The sequence below is a fragment of the Saccostrea cucullata genome, unplaced genomic scaffold (assembly GCF_032062105.1).
Source record: "Saccostrea cucullata isolate Sc308-1 unplaced genomic scaffold, CSIRO_AGI_Scuc_v1 ctg33, whole genome shotgun sequence".
Taxonomy (NCBI): domain Eukaryota; kingdom Metazoa; phylum Mollusca; class Bivalvia; order Ostreida; family Ostreidae; genus Saccostrea; species Saccostrea cuccullata.
In genome coordinates this window covers 251,220-262,491 of record NW_026936019.1, presented here as the reverse complement: position 1 = coordinate 262,491, position 11,272 = coordinate 251,220, and the positions used below count along the sequence as shown (strand labels likewise).

General features: G+C 33.2%; 1 protein-coding gene across 1 annotated transcript; it reads left to right on the top strand.

Moving 5' to 3' along the window:
• The first annotated feature begins 1,104 nt into the window (after positions 1-1,104).
• On the top strand, positions 1,105-3,104 carry LOC134244596 (uncharacterized). The gene is made up of 3 exons (XM_062726849.1): positions 1,105-1,625; positions 2,154-2,309; positions 2,494-3,104. The coding sequence occupies exons 1-3, from the start codon at positions 1,229-1,231 to the stop codon at positions 2,862-2,864; spliced, it is 924 nt and encodes a 307-aa protein (XP_062582833.1). The 5' UTR covers positions 1,105-1,228; the 3' UTR covers positions 2,865-3,104.
• Positions 3,105-11,272: the final 8,168 nt, after the last annotated feature.

Genomic DNA, 11,272 nt, shown 5'->3' with positions numbered 1-11,272 from the left:
AAACTTCTAATACGATCGGGTCATACTAAAGATATACTGGGTCATCTTTAAAAAAAAATGTTTGATTTCCCCTCCCGATCAACTGACTAAAATGGCTCGACTGAAAACCTTTTTTTACATTCCATGACACGATTTTTATTTTTATTCCTCTTATCCCGTCAACAAATATGTTGAAATTTTCTGGAAAAAGATTTTCCGACTTACCTATCGACCCAGTAAGTTTACCCCGAGTTGGAATTGGACAAGCAAACATTATTTTAAAGACGTTCTGGTACATGTATATGTTTCACAACTATAGGACTAACTGGACTTGCAGGAAGATGTATCCCAACCATGTCTTTCAGTTGCTTATTCACCAAACCACAAATGAATCAATGTTCACTTTAAGATGGCATCGGGGTTTTAAATACTTGTAGATATGTTTCTTCGAGTTTTCAGTTGATTGCAGTTGATTGCCTTCAGTTAAGGCAATTCGCTGCAGAGAACAAAATTCACAATGTTCTTTTATAACCTAAACAACTATAGTTGTTACAGGCAAAGTACTGATATTGACTAACCTACATAATTATTAAATAAGTCTGAAATAAACTAAAACTAACATCTACATTCTTCGTCAGAGTACAATGACTCCGTTTCCAATAAAAAAGATAATGTTCTTGTTTCATCAAGTTTCTTGAATTTTATTCACATCTACAAATGTTCATATCTGAAATTATGAAACAGATTTAAACGGGAAAAGCAAAATTTTGCATTTTATTTAATTAAATCGTTTTCTTATGTTTTGAAATTAAGTTAACAAACATTTCAATAATATTAAAAAAACATTTTTTTTCCCCTTTATCAATACTGTTCATCAAAGGCTAATAACACTGAAATCAATACAACTTTTGAGAAAATAGTTTTTCTTTTTTTAACAGTCCCTGAAATAACCTTTAAAAGCTAAGTGGTTTGAAAGTGTGAATCATTTGAAGTCATTTGTTATGTCATGTACAATTTGCACACTTTTATATGTACATCGTCATGCCTCGTTAATTATTCTATTTTGCAACACATGCAGACAGGTAATGTATTGATTTTCAGAAATTCAACACCTGACGCATGCGTAGTGTTTTGTTTTGATGCACCTGAATAAAGAAGACGACACAAAACATCAAAATATATCCGGGTAGCCATTTTCTGTTTCGTCCGAAGTAGATATCTTTCAAGAGGTTTCAGGCTACAAACAACGATGAATTTGGGTAGAAAGTTAAAGATTTTTGCAGTCATTACTTTCATAGGGGTGATGTTGATGACTGTTTCGTTCGTCAGTCCAGGATGGGCAAATGTTTCCGTCACGGAAAAACCACAATACTTTTCCCCCTTTTCCCACTGGAGTCCGGAGAATGGACAGGAACACGTTCACTTATCGGTCGGACTGTGGTATTTTACTATCTGTTTCCATAGATCTAAGAATGCTTACCCGCGTTACATGCCTGATGCCAACTTTGAAGATGATAGCTGGATGCTTGAACAGAGGAGAGAAGATTCTGGGAGAGAGAAGAAATGTCATGTGTCCACCTATCACAGTCACAGAGAATCGCCTTTTATGTATTCATTCCCCAGCTCTGTGTATACGGAAGTGAAAGGTAATGTTTTGATTTAATTTCGACAAGTACAGTCTATGTAGTTTTATCTTTCATTACAGATCATGTTTTGTTTTTAGTAAGAAACAATGAATTTTAAGTATAATTAAAAGTTCAGATACTTTAAAAGATGTTTCTAGTACGGGGTTTTTCATACATTTCTTCAGTCTGTGCACCCCATGCTTTATAACATTTAATAATTTACCACCCGGGTTTACGCAGATTAGAGGGGACGGACACCTTTTTCCAATAATACGCGGGAAAAATTCGTTTTAAGATTACTGAGTACCTTAGATCGGATGTTTCCTTCTATTGATTATCGTCAATCTGTATCGGTTACCAAAATACGAATGTTTTCTTGGGTGACTTAATCTATCATTGATATTAATTGAAATTAAAACAAAATACCAGTGAAAGAAGACAAAATCCAAGAATTTTTAAATGCACAAGATATATCAAATGAAAAACTATGCCATAACGGATAATCTTGATGCAGTGATAAATGTCTGAAATTTTTTATATTTTTTTCAGGATTGGGTCTGAAGGGACTGTTGGAATTCCAGATTATCTCGTCTTTAGGAATGTTTTTTGGGGTTCTTGGTTTCATCGGCAGTATTGCTTACACCCGTAGTCTGGCGAGGTCAAGGTGTGCAGGATTACTGGCCTGTATCAGTCTCATCGTCTCAGGTACGCGCATAAAATAGCCAAAGTACATCGGATATAGTTTTTTCTGTTTTGAACCTTTGAATCGATAAGAAAGAAAAATTACGTAAACTATATACGCGTATAATATGTTGTATTTTTCCTTATATGTATTATATACCCCGGTATATATACGAGGTTCCTTATATACATAATATTTCTTCTTTAGGTGGAACCTATATTGCGGCTGCTGTAAAGACGGCCACCGTGGCTCACGGTTACAAAGTCCTATTTCAGTACATGTACAAGTCGACACTTCTACACCTCCACTGTCCGTGGGCCCTTATCCTTGGAGGCGTGGGAGGAATCTTCGTCCTTGTTTCCGCAGTTGCGCACTTGTGCATCCTGTCCAGAAACAAGACAAACGACGACATACAAGTCTACCATATTCACAAAGGAACAAACCAGGGTATCTTTTCCCAGCATGCTTACACAACCATTGCGCCCCCTGGTTATACTGCTACTGTCGGGTTAAAAGTGCCACTGATAAGCGCAGTGGAGAAACCTGAAGAGGCCGGACCTCTTCCAGAAAAAAAGTAGAATTCAGTTTAAAATTTTGCTGTACCATTTAACTCCTGCATTTGTGGCCATATTGACTACTTTATTGTAGACGCATATTATTCTCTTTCAATCAACATTATTGTTATTTTTTGACAATCTTCTTCTTTACATCACATAAATATGTATAATGAGACTCGGCATATGTTTTCTACGAATATTGTTATCATACACTGGAATTTTGTAAACTTGCTCATCACCAGTAAATCATAGATATATTTATTGCATGTTGTTTAACTTTCCCTTCGAGATTTTTTTTAATATCTGGGCCTCTTTGCAAAAAAAAGCTTCAGCAAAGGTTTGGGAGAAACGGTAAAATAAACAAGATGGTTTGTGAAACACTTATGTCACCGTATGACAGCATATGGCGATGGTTGAAGTTTCTCAACTGCAAGTCAAACTCTAAGGTCAATTAGGTCAAAATTGTTGATCTTGTCGCAAGGAAAAAATGAAATATTGTAGCCCTAATACCAACTTTTCAAAGTTATGGCTAATGTAAAAGTTCCTTTTTTAAAGGTGGACCAAGTTCTAGGGTCAAGGTCAAAAGGTAAATAATATTTATAACCATTGAAAGATTACATTTTTCACAATAAATATAAATGTGAAGTATGAATTAGGAAGAATTACCACCAACTACAGTATTTAAAAGTTATCATATGAACAAGTACGAGCTTGGTAATGTTTCTTAATAAAAAAAGGACAAAACTTCAAGATCAATAGGACCATATTTGGTGGTACATATACCCGAAGAAAGGTCTTGTCACCAAGATAGTCATACTATACTGAAACACAAAAGAAACACAGCAGTCAGGAACTGAACATTTTATGTGATGATTTGCAAAAAGGAACACAGATTAAACTCGATTTAAAACAGCAGAGATTTAAAAACAATATCAAATGATTCTATTTCAACTTCAGAAAGTAATCCATGACTGTTAAAACACCCCCTCTCAGCCATTCAATTACAGCCTGCACGGCTGCCATGCACAACAATTGCAGCTTGATTTTCATGATGCAGTAGGTTCATCAATCTCGAGATCTGAGCGACAGAAATACTCTTTGCCGTTTTTAAATGTCCGTTTTTCAGATGATGAAGCAAAATTTTCTCTAACCTAGCATAGTGTAAAAACACCCGGACTTACGGTCCACTATCTATCATTCCTGTATTGTCATTCCCGCTTCTCTCCCACATGTTGTGAGCGTAGCAGAAGATAACTCTGGAAAGAGAATGTCATTCATGCTTATGATGGTATGAATCAGTTGAGGTCCATAGTTTGGCACGCCAAATTCACAAAAATGAGCTAAACATAGTTTCACAGTTGATAAAGTAGGTTTATCGACTGTAAACTATAGTTTACAAACCGTAAACCATAGTCAACAATTTGTTAAGTATAGTTTACGAATTCTAATCTAAGTTTATCGTTTATCTGTCTGTAATAAAACGTTAACAGTAGATTTTGTTGGTAAACATAGATTCGCGTCTGTTAACTATAATTTACAATCGTGAACCATAGGGCCTAGTAAAGAGTTGTTAATCATAGTTTCACAAATCGTGAAACTATATTTTTCAGATCGTTAACTATAGTTAAGAGTTGTAAACCATAGTTTATAAATCGTGAAACTGTATTTATCAGATAATCTATGTTTTGCTATCGGAAATGATTGTTTTCAGTGTTAAGTATAGTTTACGACTTTGAAAAATAGATTATCGCGTTAACTATGGTTTACAGATGTAAAATTAAGATTAACGTTGTTAACTATTGTTTACAGACTGTAAACTATAGTTTACAACCGATAAACCTAGTTTATCGACTGTGAAACTATGTTTAACTCATTTTTGTGAATTTGGCGTGCCATAGAGATGTGTTGTGCATTTTTCCATCTGTAACTTTTGACTTACTTGACTTACTCCTGTTCACTTCTTAGGGAGCATACTGATAGAACTGCAACCACACCGCGCCATCGGACTCTGTTTTGGGCTATGCTTCTTAACTGGGTCCAGGTAAAACCAGCCTCTCAACAAACCTGCTCCAGGTTTGCCTCGGTCTCCCAAAAAAGGTCTCCCAACCCTCCTCTTTCCTTGTGGATTCCAATCCGAGCTTGTTTTGTGATGTTGTTTGAGGGTTTGCGTAAAATGTGACCTATCCAGCTAGCCCCATTTCCTCTTATCTGCAACTCTTCATCACCTTTATTTTAAGATTTTTTCAACCAGAGCAATGGAAATTTTCAGGAAGCCTTGGTATCTCTTTCGAAAACGAAAAAAAAAGTATTTTGAAGAATATTGCTGCATTACTTATGATTAACAAATACAAACCCTTAAAGCACCATATTTTGTCAAACGTTTGTTCATAAACATGCAATTTTTGTTTTCTGTTAAATCGGACTCAAACAACTTCCGGTTATGGCAAGGCAATTTAAAATTATTCAACCGTTAAATTATCGATACTTAAAAAGTTGAAGATATCCGTATTTTTTTTTTAAATACCAAATTACATGGTCATCATATATATGGTTTCCCCCTCTAAAATAGGATGTTGCGTTTCAGTATAATACGACAGGTATAGCTCCGCTCATTCAAAATAATGGGCAAGGTTAAAGTTTTTTGCGGACAAACAGCAAGACAGACAGATTCATAAAAAGGATCACTAAGAGAGCTACAGTAAATTGGATTCGATTTCATGTATAGAATCTTGAGCAATCTATAAATAACAGGATTCGGACAAAGAGAGATAAACCGCAAACACTCGGATCACAGTATAGCTAGAAAAATTTCGATCTGTGTGTGTGTTTTTTATGCCCCCGTAAACGAAGTTTCGGGGGTATATAGTTTTTGTCGTGTCCGTTTGTCTGTCTGTCTCTCTGTTTGTCTGTTTTCCGCAAAAACTTTTACCTTGTCCATAACTTTTGATTTAGTGGAGCTGTGACTTTCATATATCACAAGTGTATGCCTTGTGACAAGACCTTTCTTTGGGTACCACCAAATTTGATCTTTGACCTTGACCTTTGAATTTGACCCACTTTAACACAAAAAAAAAATCAAATTTTTACTTTGGCCATAACTTTTATATAGAAGATACTAGGACATTTATACTTCACATATATATTTTTTGTGGCAAGACCTTTTACTGAATTACACCAACCTTGACCTTTTGACCTTGACCTTGGAGATTTACGTACTAATGAAAAAACTTTAACCTTGGCAATAACTTTTGAACGGTAAGGTTAAGATCTTTCATACTTCACATATTTAATCCTTGTAAGAAGACGCTTCATTGGATACAAAGAGCTTTGACCCTTTGACCTTGACCTTGGAGTTTGACCTACTTTAAAAAAATAAACACTAACCATATCTTTTAAAGGGTAAGAGCTAGTGCTTTCATACTTTACATATTTAATCCTTGTGAAAAGACCTTTCATTTGATATCAAGACCTTTGACCCTTTGAACTTGACCTTAGAGTTTGACCTACTTTTAAAAAATCTTAACCTTGGCCATAACTTTTGAAAGGTTAGGGCTACAGCTTCTATCCTTCACATATGTATTCTTTGTAGCAAGAGCATTTATTGCATACAAATAACCTTGACTTTTTGACCTTGACCTTGGAAATTTCCGAACTTATGAAAAAAAATTAACCTTGGCAATAACTTTTGAAGAGTAAGAGCTAGGGCTTTCGTACTTCACAAATGTAATTCTTGTGACAAGACCTTTCATTTAATACCAATAACCTTGACCTTCTGACCTTGATCTTGAAGTTTAACGTACTATTAAAATCTTTTTTACCTTGGTCATAACATTTGAATGGCAAGGGCTAGGGCTTCCATACTTTAAACATGTGATCTTTGTTGAAAGACCTTTCATTGGATACCAATAACCTTGACCTTGATCTTGAATATTTCTGCACTTATGAAAAAACTTTAGCCTGGCCATAACTTTGGAACAGATGGTAAAAGGACTTTCATGTTTTACAATTGTATTTCCAGTTAGGAGACCCTACTTTGGGTACCAATGTATTAAATTTGCATCTAAGAAAAGTTCGATTGAGTTTGATTCACTTATGCAAAAATTCCTTGAACTTTGATCTCGGCCATATCTTTTGATTGGGTGAATTCTTATCTTTCATATTTCACATAAATATATACATGTACTTCTTTTAAGTAAAGTTACCGTTAGTGGCATTTCTTACTATTGGTATGCCAATGGTACCAAAGTTTGCCGACCAAATACCAGGTAATTTTTACTGAAGACGAACTATAGAATCTCAGCACAGAGTAATTGCAGCTTGTATAAAAACACAACCATTCATACATGTCATCGAGAATCTGTCAATATAATACATATCATTATGAGGAAAATTCATCCCATGTATCCAAATTAAAATCTTTCATGATAAAAATATATAAGAATCCATATCTGTGTGTCCTATTGTATGTTAAATTTAGAACTTCTAATATCGATGTGAAGGACCCTTGCTATTAGAATTTATTACAATCTATTGATTTTCCTAACTCAAAATTAAATTTTAATAATAATACACACCGACAGAAAGAATAGTGTTTAGAATAATTCCGTAGATGTAGATCTGAATGGACTTATTATTGTTTGATCGATCTAAAAAAATCTTTAAACGATACATTTCAGGAAAATGGATTAAACATATGTATTGATCTCGAATTAAAAGATCACATGGAATCTCTTATATCTTCCTCTTAATTGGATATATTGCTGGCCATAGACGTTTATATGGTCCACTAATACCTGGTAACTATAAGTTATGTGAAAACAAATAGCCTTTCCTTCGTGATCATTCTCCATTATTGTAGAAAATTTGCACAATCACTTGCATATGGACTTTATGTCTCCGACCACATACTTTAATCAGGTATGATCAATCTTTAAATTGAGATCAGGGACTACTGACCAAAAAATTGACGTTGGTGGGTTTATACCCTTAAAGTCAGCATTTTGCGACGTCTACATTCATTATAATGATTTTGTATATAAAATCTTTAAAAAATTTCATGGAATATATAGTTCTTTTTGTCATATTATTATAAATTTATTATCAACATGTTCTCATACGTGAAAAAACCCATTCAGTTTTTCTTGATATACCGATTTAATCCCAGCCAAATGGATGCTAGAACTTTCGGTTTAAAGTTTGATCATTTGCAAAGCAACATTTTCTTTAGACGGATAAATTACAGCTTTATACCCTAACATCACAGGCACCTGACGTTACTTATTTTTCTTTTAATAAAAAAAAATATATACACATACCTAATAATAAATTTATTATCAGGTATGTGAATATTTTTTTTATTAAAAGAAAAATAAGTAACGTCAGGTGCCTGTGCCTAACATGGAGAAAATTTTTTTATTTATTAAAGATATATTTTTTTTTAATAAGTAACGTCAGGTGCCTGTGCCTAACATGGAGAAAATTTTGATTTCTCTTTATCCAACCAGAAAATAAGATACATTGCTATAAACCTAATTGATCTGAAAGGCAACACATCAAATAAGGGCAGTTCTACAAAATGTCACAATTAGTTGGCATACTTATATAATGACAATAGGCAAATTATAAGAGCTCGTGAATACTACAACATAATGATGGCTTAGCTTTGTACTAAAGATATTTTCGACCGTATTTAAAGAACATATTTTTTCTCGGCACCATTTAATGAAGATATAAAGTAAAACATCAAAAGATACACCGTTAATTATGACGGTTATTACATTATTACTAAATGATCAGTAGGTAACATGTTTCCATCTGACAAGGCTTGTAACAATATAGTCTTTGTAAAGATCATTAATACAGCGGCATTTTAGACGATTTGGATTTAATGTCAGCTTCATCCAGCTCATAGTTCCTTTTCAAACATGAAAATTCTCAAAATGACTTGATCTCTTTTCAGTTTTAGATATTTTAAACTTTCCACTCAATGGAAGTGATTTTTTTCTATAGTACATAATGAAATATGAAGACAATGAATAATAATCATGCTCCAAAGTCAAATAAAACTAAACAAACTGAGGGCCTCGGAAACATCAGGGGTGTGATCAGGTGCCACGGAGGAGTGAGCATCCCCTGTCGACTGTTCCGCCGTGAGCCTTTTGTCTTGATTGGATGAAAGGAGTAAAAGTCAATTCATTAGAGAAATTATCGCCCAACGATTTATATCAAAAACGTCAGTAAACATTATTAACATTAATCGGTTTTATTCATAAACTTTTATATGAAAAGAAGTCTGTTGACGTTGCCTTTAATTCAAGTCGAAATTTAGGTAGATCGACGTTTTATATTTTCATTCATACATGGATTCGAAACACTTCGCTGATGTCGAAATAGAAGACTCCATAGAGTTTAACACAACTATATCATATTTTGATATTATGCTAGAAAATGGCACTGAGGCCAAAGTAACAACTTAAATTTATAATAAACTTCATTTCTTAAAAGAAAGGAAGTTTATCTGTCTCAGCTCATCGATTTTACGTCAATTATTTAATTATCCTTAATATATACATTGAGGCACATTGTAAACAAAGTAAAACTAGAAAGACGTCAGATAGGCTGAAACAAATAAACTTTTCATCTACAAAAGAAGAAAAAAACATTATTACTTGTGAAATGAAGACACATTCACAGGATATGAGTACTTAAATCACCGAAACTATAAAAGTTTGTGATTAAAAAAAAAAATAAAAAAAATAAATGCAACAAAAAAGAATCCAGTGGAGAGAGAGAGAGAGGGGGGGCGTAGCACAATAGGATATTTATAACATGGTAGATCTACATAATTATATCTGTTATATTCATAGGCGCCGGGGGTGGGGGGGGGGGGCTTAGCCCCCACTTCTGTTTCAAAGATAGACATAATATAAGCATTGAAAATTGGGGCTTAGCTTTTTTCGTTGGTTTAGCCCCACCCCCTTACTTAGCCACCCCACTTTTAATTTGCTTCCGACGCCTATGTTATTCTAAAGCGTATGTGACATGATAATTATATGAGTTTAATAATTTCAATGACAAGCAAGTAAATTTGACGCAAAGCATCGAAAATTAAGTTTCAGTCTTCACGAGTAAGGGTCCACTATTTCAGACTGTCGTTAAAGAAAATAAAACTTTAATCTTTAAAAATCAGGCGCGTAGCTGCCTATACGCAAGTACGCAAGTGCGTACACATCATTTTCAAAAAAAAAAAAAAAAAAAAAAAAGAAAATAAAACTTTAAAAGAAAAGAAAAAAAAATCTTTATTCGGAGAGAAAAGAATAAATCTGTTTCAAATTATTTTGCGTCTTATGTTTCGAAAATTTTATTCAGCAATTGTCTGTACAATTAATCAAATTCAGTCTTTTATAAAATCAATTCTAAAGACATCTTCCAAAATTATTGAGGAAGAAAATATTGTTGAATCAAAATGTTAACCGTAAATCCGTTGGACTACTATATTAGATTTTCAATTTCCGTTGAGGTGATAAATAAATGTCGTTATAAACAAAAAATGGTAAAATTTAAAATACGCTGAACAAAGTAAATAACAATATACTTCTCACTTTGTTTAAGCTATCAGAGTATATAATTAAACAAAAGACCCCCAATCCCCGTTTGTAATTTGAAATATTTAAACTCCAATGACAACGGTATTGAAATTAGTTCAGTCTCTGTTTATTTTGTCGCATATGGAAACTTTTTCCCAAAGTATATTTACCAATATATGCGCAAAATTTTTTAATTATTTTCTCCACTTTTGAAGGCATTAACTTTAAGTATTTGCTCGAAAAAAGAGATGTAGCGTGATTTCTTTTGCGGGAAAATGTAAAAAAGTATTAAAATATAACGATTTCCTTTCATATGTAACATCTTTTATGCGTAAGACATTTTAATTACGCGCTTAAAATTAATGAAAGTAAAAAACTTTAAAAATAGAATTACCAGCTTTAAACGTTGAACTTTTAAAAAAACGTTTAAAGCAAAATTTTTAAAAAAAGGATATTTTACTCATAAATTTTATAAATATTATATTTTAGTTACAATTTCTTTTGGAATACAGTTTATTGATACTTAAGTAAAGTCAAAAAAAAATTAGATTTTTTTTTTGTTTTATAAGTTCAATAAAATATTTTACTCATAAATTTTAGAAATATCATATTTTAACATTTATTCACAACCACAAATAGATCTTACGTTCCTGCGGCCGATAATAAGTCAACCGTGTTTCCATGAAAATGCATCATTGTTACAAGAAAGATTTTTGTTTAAGGCTTTTACGTAAATTTGTTAAGACAGGAAGCATTCTCGCCACAGAATTACCGGTGCAACAGCAAGCTGTATATATACATCTTTTCCACTTCACTTCGTCCAACATCATCCCAGAAAAAAAA

What these genes read in the sequence shown, in the direction of transcription:
- LOC134244596 (XM_062726849.1), top strand. Translation starts at nt 1,229, where the DNA reads ATGAATTTGGGTAGAAAGTTAAAGATTTTTGCAGTCATTACTTTCATA. An exon ending in TGTGTATACGGAAGTGAAAG is followed by an intron (nt 1,626 to 2,153) that starts GTAATGTTTTGA and finishes TATTTTTTTCAG; the next exon opens with GATTGGGTCTGAAGGGACTG. An exon ending in TATCAGTCTCATCGTCTCAG is followed by an intron (nt 2,310 to 2,493) that starts GTACGCGCATAA and finishes TTTCTTCTTTAG; the next exon opens with GTGGAACCTATATTGCGGCT.